Source organism: Schistocerca piceifrons, chromosome 2, assembly GCF_021461385.2.
Source record: "Schistocerca piceifrons isolate TAMUIC-IGC-003096 chromosome 2, iqSchPice1.1, whole genome shotgun sequence".
NCBI lineage: Eukaryota > Metazoa > Arthropoda > Insecta > Orthoptera > Acrididae > Schistocerca > Schistocerca piceifrons.
The window spans coordinates 712,693,957-712,712,155 of record NC_060139.1 but is presented as its reverse complement, the minus strand read 5'-3'; the positions used below and the strand labels follow the sequence as shown (position 1 = coordinate 712,712,155).

At 43.0% G+C, this 18,199-nt stretch overlaps 1 protein-coding gene across 1 annotated transcript in view; it reads right to left on the bottom strand.

Moving 5' to 3' along the window:
- Positions 1-18,199, bottom strand: part of LOC124775790 — a 125,486-nt gene that overhangs the window by 90,597 nt on the left and 16,690 nt on the right. The window contains exon 3 of the mRNA XM_047250620.1: positions 11,449-11,612. Within this exon, the coding sequence (XP_047106576.1) occupies positions 11,449-11,612 (164 nt within the window). The remainder of the gene's footprint in view (positions 1-11,448; positions 11,613-18,199) is intronic.

Below are 18,199 nucleotides of genomic sequence, written 5' to 3'. Positions count from 1 at the left end.
TGCAAAACCGATTACAGATTCTGAAAGCTTGGACTTTTAGCTATTTTTCAACGTAGTCCCCGTCATGATCGACGCATTTTTGGACACACTCTGGAAGCTTTTTCATACTGCATCGTGCCACTCTCCTGTCGCCGTGCGCAGGAAGGAATGGACAGCTGGCTTCAGTTCTTCGTAGCTTGCGAATTTCACTCTCCCCAAGGGTTGTTTCAAACTGGGGGACAAATAGTAGTTACTGGGAACCAAATAAGGGCGGTACGGAGGATGGTCAATGATTTCCCACTCAAATTTGGTGATGAGATCTGTTGTGGTGCGGGCGATATGAGGGTGGGCTCGGCGTAGCTTTGTTAGTGCCTCGCAGTTCCTAGCCACATTGATTGTTGTACCTCTTTCCAGGTAGTCTACCACGAGAACACCTTACCTATTCAAGAATACCGAAACCATCACCTTCCTCGCTAATGGCGTTTGCTTGAACTTCTTGACATTTGGAGAACTGGAATGCTGCCATTGTTTTGATTGTCCCTTAGTTCAAAAAATGGTTCAAATGGCTCTGAGCACTATGGGACTTAACTACTGAGGTCATCAGTCCCCTAGAACTTAGAACTACTTAAACCTAACTAACCTAAGGACATCACACACATCCATGCCCGAGGCAGGATTCGAACCTGCGACCGTAGCGGTCACGTGGTTCCAAACTGACGCGCTTAGAACCACATGGCCACACCGGCCGGCCTGTCCCTTAGTCTCTGGTATAAAGTACTGGGCCCAAGTCTCGTCTCTGGTTGCAAGGGATTTCGAAAATTCGTCACCCTCTTCCCAGTAACGGCGCAGGAAATTTCAGGTACTTTCAATGCGCTTCTTTTTTCAGTGAGCATCCATGATACCCACTTGGTACACACCTTATGATACTTCAAAACGTCCATCAAAATCTTGTCCACTGTAGTCTTAGATAAGTCTCCTATCAGTTCAACAATCTCTCACACAGTCACACGCCGATCCACAAGCAAAACTTCTTCGACATCACTGTCTCGTCTGAAACTGTTGAACGCCCGCGGCCGCCACGTCGTCTGTAAGGCCGTTTGCGATCTCCCTATACCACTTACTCACCTTTTTTATGTCCATACACTTTTCTCCATACACGTTGGTCAACTGACGATGCATTTCAATAGGGGTTGACGCCATAAACCACGGAAATCTGATCACAGAATGCAATTCACACTTGGCGGGAGGGTCGATTTTTCCTCCCTCGTTAATGTCTGCTGCGCCAAGAATGAGCGTCGCAGAGAGGGGGGACTGGCAAGAATAGTGGTGTGGGGAACAAGGAACATGGCGCTGTTGTCAGATTTAAGCTAGCTCACTCAGTCCCGACGGGAGTTCGCTGGAGATCTTACTTTTCGGACGACCTTCGTACTTGCATGTTATATTGTTTTAATGACCTACTAAAGGCATAAAAAGTTTGGAGTAAAAACGTGATCTCAGCGTCATGGTCTCTGCTTAAGAGGACGAAGACTGTGGGTTAACGTATAAGCGAATGATTTTAGTCCGCAACATTGCATTTGTGTCTGTTAAGCGTTCAGGTGCAGTTCTGCTTGCACATAGTGATACTGCTTGTCCAGGTGTGTGATACCCTGTATTGTGCTTGGCGTCATTGTGGTGAACCTGTACCTGATACTCGCTTGATGGTTTGATCGAGCGGTGGTCTCTAGTTCCTGGTGCTGCACTGTTGTCAACTGAGTTCAGTAATCGTGTTCTCTGCAGGTCAACTGCTACTAACAAATATGCACAGAAGTCAGTGCCTAAAATAGTTTCAGAGACATCAACATCTGCAAATAACCACGTGAGGTTATGGAGAAATCGACATCTAAAGGGAACACTGTGTAAGTGAGTGTTGATCGCAGAGTTGCATAGTGCTTTCAACCATGCTTGAACATCCTGTTTGTCGTCCAGCGCATGGCTGACAGACAACGTGGTGATGTTGGAGCCAGTGTCTTCGTCAAAAATGGTTCAAATGGCTCTGAGCACTATGGGACTTAACATCTGTGGTCATCAGTCCCCTACAACTTAGAACTACTTAAACCTAACTAACCTAAGGACATCACACACATCTATGCCCGAGGCAGGATTCGAACCTGCGACCGTAGCAGCCTCGCGGTTCCGGACTGAGCGCCTAGAACCGCTAGACCACCGCGGCCGGCAGTGTCTTCGTCGTATCTGTGTGGCTGACACATAGTCTTCTTTACATGGTTCAGTGTGCATGTGGAGGTGCTGCTGCCGACAGTGTGTAGGCCCTACACTGTTACTGTGGACATACTGGCTATTTGAGTAACTGCAACGTGAGTTACACTTCACACATGTTGGCCAAAATATTTGAGGTACCAGCATTCCTCACGGAAGGTCTTCCGCAGTTCCTGTATTCGAGTATTTTCGCCTTGTCGTTGCTGCAGCACTGCCACAGTGGTTCTTAAGCTTCAAATTTCCTTGTAGACGCTCGACAGGCATCATGTGACGGCCGCGTTGTCCAGAGTCGCCTCAGGTGAACTCGGCTGGGACTGTCCGCCTATGTCATGGCAATTGCTGCGGGCAATGCTATTGGCGACCTGAAGTGATTTGTTGGGTGACTTATAGTCGTATACTTCCAACGCCGTCCGTACTTGTGCCGGCAGTTGTAATTGCCAAACATGTAGTGACAAACCATTGGACATGGTGGAGCTGTTCATTAATCTTGGATGTCGCCTGAACTCTGATGGGGTCTTGTCACGTCTTTTCTCTTGATGTAGTACGTACCTGACCATGAGATCGGTTGAGTTTGTACAGCGAGATATTAGCTCTTCTTTTATTTTGTTTCAAGCTCCATCTGGCGGTGGGTGGACTATAATGTCCGATACCAATGTTGTGGCTTTTTGGTTCAGATTGCTTATCACCAAGTTGAATTGTCTACGGTAGTTGATCGCTAGTTGCTACCGAACTATGTTCTCCACTAACGCAAACAACGGTTGTTTTTGGGTGGCATTAAATTCTGTCAGTAAGCAGTAACTGCAGGCGCGGCGCCGACGAACTGCTGCAAGTGGTGGACCGGTATCTCGTTGCTTCGAACTATGGTCACGGCTCCGTTATACAATTCGTTGTTACACACGGTTGCAAGCCGAGAGTATTTATCTGAGCCGATAGAGTCTTAGTGTTTGGTTTAACATCTTCTGTCTCGGCAGAAATTTCATTGTGCTGTGATATGTTGGCGTTGCAGAATTTACACCGTTTTTGTTGCACTGCGTGAGCTTCATGCTCGTATTTGATGGAACAATAAGCTCCAAAATCCTAATGTAATCGCGCAGTTTGCTAATTTGTCTACGATGAAATGGCATAATATGCCGTTGTCGTTCATTTGCTCCTTGCGTATTTCCGCTGTTTATCGAAAATGCCGTTGATGGGAAGGTACTTAAGTTCATAGACGGGGTCACAAAATATGTGGCCGCTTAAGTTTTCCACTTAATAATTGTACATAGCTTTAGAACTTAAAGAATTAGGCTTTTATTCTTCATGAATGACAACAAGAACATTCGATAAAAGGAACTGAATGTTAACGCACTGAACTTAAGTTATTATGGCAGAGATAACAAAACCAAACATGTCAGAGAGTTCACATCTATGTCTCGAGCCGGCCGGTGTGGCCGAGCGGTTCTAGGCGCTTCAGTCTGGAACCGCGCGACCGCTACGGTCGCAGGTTCGAATCCTGCCTCGGGCATGGATATGTGATGATCTTAGGTTAGTTAAGTTTAGGTAGTTCTAAGTTCTAGGACTTAACATCTGAGGTCATCAGTCCCGTAGAACTTAGAGTTATTTAAACCTAACTAACCTAAGGACATCACACACATCCATGCCCGAGGCAGGATTCGAACCTGCGACCGTAGGAGTCGCGAGGTTCCAGATTGAAGCGCCTAGAACCGCTCGGTCACACCGGCCGGCTGAACACAAGGGTTTTTTAGATTATGCAACTCTACGTCCAGTAAGATAACGACAGCTGCGTGAAGCCCGGAATTAACAATTTAAGATCCTAAGAAATGCCTCCTGTAGACGAGACTATTAAAATCCTTGTGGTTAACTACCAAAACGTTCGCAACAAAGTGACAGAGTTTGATGTGCTCCTAAAAAGCGCAGTAGGTCACATAACACTAGACACAGAAAGCTGGTTAAAACCTGAAGTTGTCGACAGTAATAAGATCGTTGGGGAAAATGTAAGCGTATACCGAAAGGATAGTGAAATGAGTGATGGAGGTGGTTTATTTGTCGCGGTACACAAGAAACTCAAATTCACCGGAATAGAAATTGAAGCTGCAAGTGAGATTGTTTGGGGAAGACTCATTACCAAGGACTGACACAAAATTGAAAGTCTGACGTCAGGAGAGAAGCATGTAGAGGAACTAAGGCTCAAGTTTAAAAGAATAGTTGACCATGCATGGATAGATATGTGTCTAGTAGAACAGTCCATGACAGGAGAGGTCCTCCACGGTGTACACTTACAGTAAAGGAACTTCTAAAGAACTTGAGACTGTTAGATAACAGGTATAAAACAAAGCATAGGGCTATGGATAAAGGGATGCTGAATGAAGAGCCTGTTAGATAACAGGTATAAAACAAAGCATAGGGCTATGGATAAAGGGATGCTGAATGAAACGCATTCGGAAGTCAAGAGAGCAATGCTTGAAGCATTCGATGACTGCCTTAGCAGAATACCGTCGAAACACCTTTCACGAAACCCAAAGAAATTCTCGTCATATGTAAAGGATGTTAGTTGCGCAAAACTAAGTCCAGTCACTAGCCTGGCGAGACAGGAACTGAAACTGAGAGTCGCAGGCAAAACCCTGGAATGCTTAACTCTGTTTTCAAACGTTCGTTACAAAGAAAAACGCAGGAGTAATCCTCCAATTTAAGACTCGTTCCATCGAAAATATGAACGAAATAAAAATTAGTGTCAGTGACGCTGAGAAACAGCTAAAATCGTTAAAACCGAGCAAAACCCCAGTGCCCAATGGTATACCTGTCAGATCTATACCAAATTTGCAGGTGAATTAGTCCCTCTGTTAACTATGATCTGACGTATATCCCTCGGACAAAAAACCGTGTCTAGTAATTGGAAGAAAGTACAGGTCACACCTGTCTACGAGAAGGGCAGCAGAAGTGATCCTCAAAACTACCGTCCAGTATCGATGACATACATTTACTGTAGAGTCTTGGAACATATACTGAGCTCGAACATAATTAGATATCTCGAACAGAACGACCTTCTCCATACCAACCAGCATGGATTTCGAAAACATAGGTCATGTCAAACCCACCTCGCAGTTATCTCACATGGCATCCTGAAAGACAAATATCAAGGCAGGCAGCTATTCTCCATTTCCGAAAAGTATTTGACTCAGTATCACACCTATGCTTATTATCAAAAGTATAATCGTATGGAGTATCAGGAAAAATTTGTGACTGAACTGAGGATTTTTTAGTAGTGAGGACGCAGATGAAAAGTCACTGACAAGTGTAGAAGTACCCTCGGGTTTACTGCAGCGAAGTTTGTTGGGTCCCTTGCTGTTAATGTTGTATATTAATGATTTTGCGGACAATATTAATAAAAACATCAGACTTTTCGCAGATGATGCAGTTATCTACAATGAAGTACAGTCCAAACAAAGCTGCACAAATATTCTATCAGACTTTGAAAGGATTTCAAAGTGGTGCAGATATAGGCAACTTCCTTCATACACTCAGACATGTACCGTTGTGTACTTTACATAACGAAAAAAACCAAGTGTCCTGTGAACATAATGTCAGTAAGTCACAGTTGGAATTGGTAAACTCATGCTAATACCTGGGGTGAAATATGTAGTAAGGACATGAAATGAAACGATCACGTAGGTTCAGTCGTGGGTACAGCAGGTAGCAAACTTAGGTTTATTGGTAGAATACTAGGTAAACTTAATCAGTCTACAAAGGAGATTGTTTACGAGTCACTCGTTTGATCCACCTAGAATATTGCTCAATATGTGGGGTCCTGTACCAAATAGGACCAACAGGGTAGTCTGTAAGTGTACATGGTCGCAGGTTTGACGCGAGACAATGTCACAGAGATGATGAAAGAACGGAGCTGGCACTCTCTTGAAGACAGGCGGAAACTATCCCGACAAAGTCTATCAACAAAGTTTCAAGAACCGGGTTTCAATGAATAGCGTACTCTAGGAATATACGACAACCCCCTAATATCGCGCCCATAGGGATCGCGAAGACAAGATTAGTTACAGTACACACAGAGGCATTTAAACAATCATTCTTCCCATAGTCCTTTGGTGAATGGAACGCAGAAAAGCCCTAATAACTGATATAATGGGACTTACCCTCTGCCATGCACTTCACAGCAGTTCGCAAGATATATATGTAGATTATGCATGTGTTAGCGTAAAACATTCTGGGCATTTGCATTTAAGCCACTACAAAGCAAGCTTTCAGTTCTTCACTATTGTTGGCTCTGAGCACTATGGGACTTAACTGCTGTGGTCTTCAGTCCCTAGAACTTAGAACTACTTAAATCTCACTAACCTAAGGACATCACACACATCCATGCCCGAGGCAGGATTCGAATCTGCGACCGTAGCGGTCGCGCGGTTCCAGACTGTAGCGCCTAGAACCGCTCGGTCACTCCGGCCGGCCACTATTGTTGGCTTGCGTTGTCTGAATTAACCAGCTGCAACGATAAGGGGAAAACGTGAAAGTGCTGGGAGCAAAGGAGGGGGGGGGGGGAGGATAGAGGGAGGGGCTTGTGTAACAGTTTATAGTAATCCAAACGTCGAGTCAGAAAGAGTGACGTGTTTATCCAACGCTGACTGTGTTAGTCAGCTGCCTATTAAGTGTGATCCTCGTAAGCAAAGGCCTGGCAGCACATGTTTTGTATAGGGGTACTGTGTAAAAAATTGAATAATACTAATTTTTTTTCTAAGAGCCACGAATATGATGGTAATGCAGCCGTCTACAAATTTTTGTTGCCAAAATGCATACCACTTTTTGCATAGCTGCCAAGCAATTACCCAGCGAGGAGTAGGAAAAGGCAGCTTCACATACTGAATTGGCACTTTTTTTTGGGGGGGGGGGGGAGGATGGGGGGGTCATCAGTCTTCTTATTGGTTTGATGTGCGGGCCACGGATTTCCCTCCTGCGCCAACCTCTTTATCTCAGAGTAACACTTGCAACCTTCGCCCTCAATTATTTGCTGGATGTATTCCGGTCTCTGTCTCCCTCTACAGTTTTTATCCTTGCATCCTGCCCCGAAAGACATACTATCAATGCAGCATGAGGTTTAAGAAAGTCATAACATGTGAAGTACTATAGACCAGTAGTAAGTGCACCCACAACCATTTGTTGTGAAATCTCAAAACTATTTTGTCGTTCACAGCAAAACTTGCACATGTCCCCCACCCCTTTACCCTCCTTCACCCTTATCTAGATAAGATCCTGGGTAGGGTACGCTCTTGACATCAGCTACAGTGCTGCCGCAGATCTGTAGACAAAGATAGCCTAAAATAATTTCTGTTCTGAGCATACGTGCTGAACAGCTTGTACTGATGCCGTTGATTTTGAACAAATTAGCTAAAGTTTACTTTGGGATATAGCAGCAAATCACAGCGCTACCGAGGTGATCTTGCGCCCCTGGCAGAATTGCGAAAGCTGTGATGTCCCCCTGTTCCTACCGCAACACCACTCACCCCAAAAATTATAATACTCGCAATCTTTTTCTACGTAGATTTAGGAAATAATATAAGTAGGTACAATAAAAATAAAGCAATATTGATAAATATTCCTTAAATGAACTGTCCGGGTGAAAATATTGCAAATAACAAATTAAATGTATCTTTGTAGTAAATAAACTTTCTAAGGAAACTGAAAGTAAAACAAAATCTATGTGTTACTGTTTATGGCTTGGTCTAAGTGTGATGTACGATAAAGAACAGACTGTAATTGCCCCTCATAAATTATCAATTAGATGTAAGAGAAAAAGGCTATAATTTAACAGCTTGTACTGATGCCGTTGATTTTGAATAAATTGGGTAAAATTTACTTGGGGATTAGTAGCAAATCAGCCTGACCGAGGTGCCCCCTGCTCTTACCGCAACGCTACTCACCCCAAAAATTACATTTCCGCAATCTTTTCTACGTAGATTTGAAAAAACTGAAAAAAATATTATTTTCCAGGAATTATGTTTTTACTATAATTTTACTTTGCATGTCATTGCTTTCAGCGAAGCAAACACATCGAAAATGCCGTCGAAGCTATATTTGGCAGCTTTAGCGTTTTCTGTCGGCAAGATATCTAAAATTGGTGGTCTGCTTCCACTTTTTTCGACCTTAACGAATTTTTTCATCTTTAATTTGATGAAATTATATCCCAAGATGAACAGAATACAACTTTCAATGGTCACAATCACTATCAGCCACAACAACTTACTTTCGAATTTTTTTTGTTTCCGCATCCGGTCGTGTCATCCGAAACTTAGGAGCAGTGGCAAGAAAATTACATATCCCTTTCACCCTTTTTTCCAGTCGGCATAAATTGGGAAAAATCGGGAGCCTTCAGTCAAATAGGGTATTTACTTCAGCGCTCCTTCACACCCTCGAGATCCTTCAGTTCTGTAGCGAGGGTAGCAGCAAGAACTCCAATTACTGAACATGAGAAAACTGCTTAGGGAGCAGGCGTGTGAACTAAGTTATCGGTGGACGTCTGTTCGGTTCTAGTCACCTCCTTATGATGCTACTTGGACGAAAGTGTGTTTACTGTAGCGGGCCGAGCAAGCGGCTTCTTCTCGTAATCAGACGGTAGGAACACAAGGGGTAGAAGAAATCACTTACCTCTCCCGATTAATTCTTAAACCATCTTTAATTTATTTTATTTCGGTCGGTTTATGCGCCCGCTCTGTACGTGTGCCATTGGCAAGAGACTGTCCACGGTCCTGCAGCAAACCACACTGCAGCCTAGACTCTCCCCCACCAACGTAGATTGATATATAACTGCAGTGTTGATTTAAGATGCCACAAAACAATACACTGATGGAAATGGGAAGTGTTGGACGATACAATGAACGCTCTGATCTATCTCACACTCGGCATCGAAAATGAAGATTCTTTGAAGATAACACTTCGAACACTCTCTGGGCGAGGTTTGGGCAATTGCTTCAACCTTCATCAAGACTTTTGACCACTTTACCTAAATATTTATCTTGAAGATTAGTCATGAAAACTTCATAAATGTCTCCATTTTTGCAAACTTCCATATTAATGAATAGGGAAAACTTTCGCAGCTGTGGTCACGTAACTCTGAAAGCCAGTCTAGGCTCTACCTAGACGGCAAGATGCTTTTGTTTATTCGACCACTTGCTTTCTCCCATCCTGAATTTATCTAACTCGTATTGTACAGTGGGCAAAGTAAATAGTAAAGTAGTACTGGTATCCAGTTCGTAGGTCACAGTAGGAGGTCTAGACTACAATAGACAAATAATATCTAATAATACCTAATACCATATACGGAATTTCGAACCATTTATTATGATACCAAACCATGGTTCCTATCAGTTTAGATTCGCATGTTATCACACTCGTTGGTATCTCTGTTCACAGTATTTAAACATCTTATATCTCACAATCAGCAAGCGCCTCTGTTGTGTATTTTTTTTTTTTCGTCATCAGTCTACTGACTGGTTTGATGCGGCCCGCCACGAATTCCTTTCCTGTGGCTAACCTCTTCATCTCAGAGTAGCGCTTGCAACCTACGTCCTCAATTATTTGCTTGACGTATTCCAATCTCTGTCTTCCTCTACAGTTTTTGCCCTCTACAGCTCCCTCTGGTACCATGGAAGTCATTCCCTTATGTCTTAGCAGATGTCCTATCATCCTGTCCCTTCTCCTTATCAGTGTTTTCCACATATTCCTTTCCTCTCCGATACTGCGTAGAACCTCCTCATTCCTTACCTTATCAGTCCACCTAATTTTCAACATTCGTCTATAGCACCACATCTCAAATGCTTCGATTCTCTTCTGTTCCGGTTTTCCCACAGACCATGTTTCACTAACATAAAATGCTGTACTCCAGACGTACATCCTCAGAAATTTCTTCCTCAAACTAAGGCCGGTATTTGATATTAGTAGACTTCTCTTGGCCAGAAATGCCTTTTTTGCCATAGCGAGTCTGCTTTTGATGTCCTCCTTGCTCCGGCCGTCATTGGTTATTTTACTACCTAGGTAGCAGAATTCCTTAACTTCATTGACTTCGTGAGCATCAATCCTAATGTTAAGTTTCTCGCTGTTCTCATTTCTACTACTTCTCATTACCTTCGTCTTTCTCCGATTTACTCTCAAACCATACTGTGTACTCATTAGACTGTTCATTCTGTTCCGCAGATCATTTAATTCTTCTTCACTTTCACTCAGGATAGCAATGTCATCAGCGAATCGTATCATTGATATCCTTTCACCTTGTAATTTAATTCCACTCCTGAACCTTTCTTTTATTTCCATCATTGCTTCCTCGATGTACAGATTGAAGAGTAGGGGCGAAAGGCTACAGCCTTGTCTTACACCCTTCTTAATACGAGCACTTCGTTCTTGATCGTCCACTCTTATTATTCCCTCTTGGTTGTTGTACAAACTGTATAAGACCCGTCTCTCCCTATAGCTTACCCCTACTTTTTTCAGAATCTCGAACAGCTTGCACCATTTTATATTGTCGAACGCTTTTTCCGGGTCGACAAATCCTATGAAAGTGTCTTGATTTTTCTTTAGCCTTGCTTCCATTACTAGCCGTAACGTCAGAATTGCCTCTCGTCCCTTTACTTTTCCTAAAGCCAAACTGATCGTCACCTAGCGCATTCTCAATTTTCTTTTCCATTCTTCTGTATATTATTCTTGTAAGCAGCTTCGATGCATGAGCTGTTAAGCTGATTGTGCGACAATTCTCGCACTTGTCAGCTCTTGCCGTCTTCGGAATTGTGTGGATGATGCTTTTCAGAAAGTCAGATGGTATATCGCCAGACTCATATATTCTACACACCAACGTGAATAGTCGTTTTGTTGCCACTTCCCCCAATGATTTTGTTGTGTATATAGACAATAAACAACACTGTACTACCAAACAGGGGACAACCAATCATCTTTCGCTCTAGCGGGCGTCACTTGCAATATTACGAGTAATAGTGACATGAGATCCTGCAGTTAATGGTATGAGGTTTATCAGCTGACCTGTCTTTACTCAAAAATTACATTAACGCTGCGATACTCACAATTTTTGGGTTTTCACATCCGATCCACTTTACTGCATTTCATAAAAAGTTTCGATTAGCCATTTTCAAGGAACTTTGGGCGCTGCAGTTTTCACAAACAGCGGTAACTAAGTTATATTTTTACCTTTATTTTCTGTTTTCCTACCTCAAATATCTTGAAATCCAGCCGCAGCTGAGTAACCTTCGGACTGCGCTTGTTAATGGTCAGAACGCATTCAGAAGGCTGCCCGTTCACATACGCCGCTGGAAATCCTGGATTTACAAAATATGTACAATTTTGGTCGCTTTGCTGGCCACATGTCCTCACAACTGTAATAAAGCAAACCCTACTATTTTACAAACAACCGCTACATACTCAGCCAAAGTTGTCTGAAACAAAACATTATCAGAAATGCATTTAAGTAAATTGATTAAAAATACGAGTATTCATTATATTTAGCAACCTATACATGGAGAGAAGGTATTTTAGACATGCAAAGAGAGGTAAACATTTCCGTGTCGAAAGGAAAACTATTAAATATTTTACTGTTGTTTGAATAATAATTTTATTCATGTAGATTAACGTTTTGAAACAAAAGTAACAGTAAAGAAAAGACTGTTCAACAAAGACTTGAAAGAAATTATGCAGGAGGAGAACATACATTTTGAATGAAAATGAAATGTCACCCTTGAAAGCAATAGTAAAAGCGCGTTATTGTCTAACAGATTACTACAAGCAACTACAAACATGACATAATAATTATCGTACAGGAGCCCCTTACACAATCAGCTCTACATAGACATCAGCTGGATAGTCAAATCAGACAGTTTTATCTGCACTGATAAGTTCTTTCCTAAGTTCCTGGATAACTTGTGCCAATTAATTTACTTCCTACAATAGACAAAGAAACGTAATTTGATCATGGTTACATTGTATTTTGATTTTCAACATAATATACGGACGCGTGAGTAGTGGACATGGTGCAAAAGTTGGTGTGAAGCTAGAAATGTTCACGCATTAATTTGGAGTCAGAGGAGGGGCACCACCCAAATTACTGATACAGTTATTGAAGAGTCGAAAAACTAAAATATTTGGAGTGGTAAATCAAGCCAAGAGAAGCGATTAAAGGACAAAGCATTTGCAAGACAATTCCATATGATCACTGGACAAGTCACTGATTTTCATGCCCCAAGTGTCACGAGTAAAACCTGGATCTTAAAGCGTTTCCTATCTTTTTGTAAGTAAATGCTTTTAGTGAACTTTCCACTTGTGACATTTACTCGTCTGTGAAGACTGTTTACTGTTAATTATTTCAATGAATTTACTCATAAATTCTTTGGAATAGCTCAATAAGACGCGTACGAAAAAAATATGAAAAATTACGCTTACAATTATAAGTTGATTGAAGCTTGTAATCAGCAAGAAACCGTGACCAAGACGTTTCTAGAATTTATCTAATTTTGCGTTGATTTGTATGTTCTCTGAGTCAAAAACGCTTTTTAGTGCGGCAGGTCTGCCTTATGGAAGACAGTATGCGTATTTGCATAGAAACAGAGACCAAGAGAAGAGAATTTCAGCAAAAGCAAAATGAATGAAAAAAGAAAAAGGGTGAAAAGAACTTACATAGTGTTCAGAAAGGAGCAACTGCTTCATAGATGTAAAACGTAAAATGGCCGAAGTCACAGATGGTTACTCAAAACTTGTCTTAAGGAAAAATGAAATGGCTGGTTCAAATGGCTCTGAGCACTATGGGACTTAGCATCTGTGGTCATCAGTCCCCTAGAACTTAGAACTACTTAAACCTAACTAACCTAAGGACATCACACACATTCATGCCCGAGGCAGGATTCGAACCTGCGACCGTAGCAGTCGCGCGGTTCCGGACTGAGCGCCTAGAACCGCGAGACCACCGCGGCCGGCGAAAAATGGAAGAACCGAAATATAGGAAAATCCAATGAAAGCCAATAGGAGAGTAAAGCGTCCAGCACTATGAAAGAAAGCTCAAGTTATCTGTTGATATTCAAAAAGAAACGTTTTAACTTTCCTGGAGACTTGATGTTTGAAATCTCAGCGTATTCCGATATCAAGTACTGTTAGCAGTGAAGTTCCAACTACTGATCATGCCCTTTCATTCCTCACAATGCATTTTAGTTCAGTCATTGTACATAATGCTTCTAACCGACCTGTGTAAGATGATTACAGAGCGGGAAATACACCTTTTAGTTTTTACTCGAACTTAAAGAGTGACGCTACCACTAAAAATATTATCTATGATTTAAAGTCCCCTATTTGGCAGCAACGTGGCCCTTGCATCATGGTAAGAGCACCATTTAGTTAATTTGATTTAGGTAACTGACCAATGCTCCGCTGCTGAAAGCAGTATGCTAGCTGACGAAAAGACAACGAAGGAAAATATTTCGTGAGGCAACGCAAGTGGTTTCGCTGATAACGATCAATAAAGCCATGTCAAATACTGACGTGGAACTGTGAAAGAAATTCCTGTAAGCATGTGTTTGGAGTACCGTTCCTCATTATATAGAGTACAAGCGAAGCGTGGTCTTAGGGGAAAATCGCTGATGATGTAACTGAGAGTATCTGAAAGCAGATGCCATAGAAGTGTGATAATAGTAAGTGGAATTGGAAAGAACAGAAAACTTTTATCCAAAGAATATACGTGAAGCAACACTGCCCTGGAATAGCGAACTTGCGCTGTAAACATTTGAAGAGGAAGGAAAATGTATCAGACAGGCTAGAATAGGAAGCAGGTTGTTGGGGACGGTGGGTGTTGTAAGTACGATCGGTACGAGAGAGTAAAAGTTGGAAGATGGCATCAAATCAGTCGGCAAACTGCTGACTGGAAAGATGAATTCAGATTCTCTCGGTGAAACGCACGCGCACACACGAGAGAAGGAGGGAAGTGGCGGTGGTGGGGGGGGGGGGGGAGAAGGGCGGGGGGGGGGGGGGGAGAGAAGGGAGAAAGGGTGAGAGAGACAGGCACACTGGTTTGGCACACGATGCACAGGCTGTCACTGATTTGTTGCTGATCTGTTTCGCAGCTAACACGTTAGCAGAACGAAATTAACATTTGCTGCATAGTTAGGAAGATCGTCAGTTCACGTTTGCTGCCATCATCAAGGCAAGTGACGTTATGCAGCAGTGGTTATTAAATACAGCGTGTTAAAAAAGAGTATCCCATATTTTGAGAGGTGGTAGGTACGGGTCAAAACAAGGAAAAAATGTCCAGTAAACAAGGGATATAAAACGCATACCTTAAGGGCTATGAAAACTTGTTCAGCAGAACAGATGTGTTTCATAATAGTGAACAGGAAGTAGTGATCAAAACTCTTAAGGTAAGCACTTTCGATCGCCTCTTTAATGGATTTTTTTTTCTTATTTTAGTCCATACTAACCTCTCAAAATATGGAAGGCCTTTTTTTCACATCCCATATTTACCCAGTAGTTGATTCAAATGGGAACCGACTACATGTTAGTTTAGATGCTCTTACTGTTAAACATTTCTGAGTATTGCTGCACTGTCATGAGTTCAAATGACATAGCATAATAATGTTACAGTGGATTTTAATTTACAAGGGTCACTCAAAAGATTCAAAAACAGGGTAGCGGTACCTATGCCACGAGTACCAACCCTAAATTTATTTTACTTTTCCACGTGCTACCTCTTTAAACACTTATCCCATCGTTTGACAAGCCTGCAGCAAAGAATTCACGTGGCAGCTGTCCATCCAACGAACCTCTTTTCATGTTACAACCTAATCTTTTTCAACGAGTCGCACATCCAAGAGGCTTTTAAGGAACCAAAACCCATCAAAATCATGAGGGCTAAGTCGAGACTGTAAGGTGGATGTTCCAAGAGTTTCTGACGGAATGTCTGCAGTAGTTCCTTCGTTTATTTTGCTTTGAGAAGGTAGGCATTGTGATACGAACGGTGCCCGCTCTCAAGAGTCAGATTCCCTTACGGCGAAAGGTCGGTCGCATTTCCTGCGAGTGGTGCCGTAGGATGCAGCATTAACGGTCTCACCATGATGCTGGAATTTCAGCTGCATTGCAACCTGTACGTCCCGTAACAGAGTCATCATCATAGTCTTGTATGTCGAGGGGTCCGCACTGAACTTCTTCACTTTGACTCAGGCTAACAGTGGTGAGCCCATGACCTGTCCCCTGTAACTATTAGGCTCCGTTTGTGTTCTGGAGTCAGTGCCCAGAAATTTTACAAAAATATAACCAAATCCGGATCCCTGAGAACAACGAACAATCTACAGATAGGCCACGAGTACGTCATTGACTGTATCACGACGATCTCCAGAGGTCATTTCTTGCACACATTATAAATTAGTATGACTGGAAAACTCCACAGGGCAACAAATATGCTCCTCATTTGTAATTCTTTGTCGTCCTTTGTTGAATCCTGTATACTGCTGAGCAAGCTTTCTCTAAAGTACGGCGAGATGCGGCACAGCGCTAATACAATGGACTCGTATTCAGGAGGACGGTGGTTCGAATCCCCAACCAGCCATCCAGATTTAGTTTTTCTGCAATTTTCCTAAATCGCTTAAGGCGAATGCCACGATGGTTCCTTTCAAAGCCCACGGTCGATTTTCTTTCCTAGCTTTCCTTAATACGAGCTTGTGCTCCGTCTCTAATGGCCTTGTCGACGGCACGTAAAACTGTAACCTTTCTCCTGTGGCGTACAATGCTCACCTTTCAAGAAATGCATTTCACAAAGAACGTCCTCTCTGGAGAATCCCTTGCTAAAAAATATCGCGCAACCGTGGTTTTTACACACCTAAAGCATACATGCCACCTTGCACTGGCAGTAGTTGAATCTGTTGAATGCATAATATTGCGTTTCGGAACACCTCCATTTGACATGTGTTGCCAGCTTCTAGGAACACATATGTGAAAAATTCAAAACGGCATGCAGTAGTATGACTTTCACAACATTTTAAACTGAGTCACCCTCGTACATAAGAATAGATTATTATGAATTATGAGTGCTATATATATATATATATATATATATATATATATATATATATATATATATTGCAAGGTCCGATTGTCTGCGAAATGGAAACCACAAAGCAAATCAAAACTGTTTTATTTCCAACATTTAGCAACACCTTCCAGGTACTTCTTCACATAGCCATCGCTCTGACGGACGTTTTTCCTAGTGTAATACTAACTTTTCCAATACCCTCGTGATACACGGCCCAGTCACATTAATGTGACCACCTGTCATAAACCTGAATAACCACGTTTTTCAGCGCAGACGTGCAGGAAGAAAGTCAATGAGGTTTTGTAAGGTACCGAAAGGATGTGGAGTCATGCTGAAGCCAGTGCAATTGCCAGGTGTGCTAGGTTTCTCAGCTGACGATCCATGGCGCGAACAGCCTGATCGATTGGGTTTAAATTCGGGGAGTTTGGTAGCCATTGAATTTATGGTAAACTCATCATGGTGCTCGTCGAACAACTCGCATACATTGCGAGCTATCTGACACGTTGCACTGTCCTGATGGTAGTTGCCATCGTGCTGAGATAACAATAAACTGCATGCAGAGGTGGACATGGTCCCCAAGGATAGATATATACGCCTTCCAAAATAACGAGACCACCTAGGGAATGCCACAAAACATTTCCAGGTCTTAACGCTCCATCCTCCAGCTTGGTCCCTTGCCACGATTGTTGCCAACGGCCATCTGTCTGATGGGGCGTGAAACGTCATTCATCTCAAAGGGCGACCTGTCGCTACTCAACGGATGTCCATCTCCGGTTTTGGCGTGCAAATTATAGCCTTCGTCAGTACGGCTTCATGAAGCAGGGGTCTGCTGTGGTGGCCTATACGCAGCAGTCTTCGCTGAATGGTCGTTGGAGAGATATTGTTGGTAGCCCCTTGGTTCACCTGACTGATCAGTTGGTCGACCGTCTGTTCTCCTGTACACATTCCGCAGCCATCGTTCACCCTTGTCCTTTATGGCCCGCGTTGCACCACAGTTGCCGTGGCGCCGGCGGTTTTGGATAACGCCATTTTGTCATGTACAGCACACTTTAACCACGGCAGCACGCGAACCGTTTACAGACTTAGCCGTTTCGGAAATGCTTCCACCTGTGGCCTGAATGCCAGCGATAATGCTCTTTTGGACGTCACATAAGTCGCTCCTTGTCCGCATTACGACAACGATTGCGCTGTTTTCCGCGTCCCTCTGACGCGCTTTATACACCCTCTACTGCCAGTGCTGCCACCTGCTGTTTGTGAGTGTTACTGCATGTTGACGTCGATCATAGGCGGTGGTCACGTTAATGTGACTAGACCGCATAGAAAACAGCTGCCTGAGCTTTCAACCAGTTCTCTACGCTGGTCCTTAGCTCGTTGTTCCTGTATGTTTCATGTGAGCAAAGAGATAAAATATGAGGGAGCCGAGAGCTGGCTGTATGGTGGGTGACCAAACGATTCTAATAGAAAGCCCTGCAGCGTCCTTATTGGAGCCGCAGAGTGCGGCCGAGCGTTGTCATGAAGAAGAACAATGCCTGAAGACAAAACGCCTCTTTGCTTTTTCTGAAATGCCCTTCGTAGACGTTGAATAGTCAGATTGTATGAGGCTGCAGTGATTGTCGTGCCACTATCCATGAATTCCACCAACAAAACCCCTTTTCGGTCCAAGAACACAGTAGCCAACACTTTCTGATGGAGGTTTACACAGGAAATGACAATGCTTCCACTCTTTGGGTGGCCATTTTTTTCTCTTCATTTTCGAAATGGACACTTTTTCTGTCCCTGTGAAAATTTGGTTAAAAAAAATTTTCCTGGATCACGGTAGCGCTGGAGAAACGATAAAGCGTCGCTCATTCGCTATGTTTTGTGATTGTCGGACAGCATCTTGGGAAGCCATCTCGCACA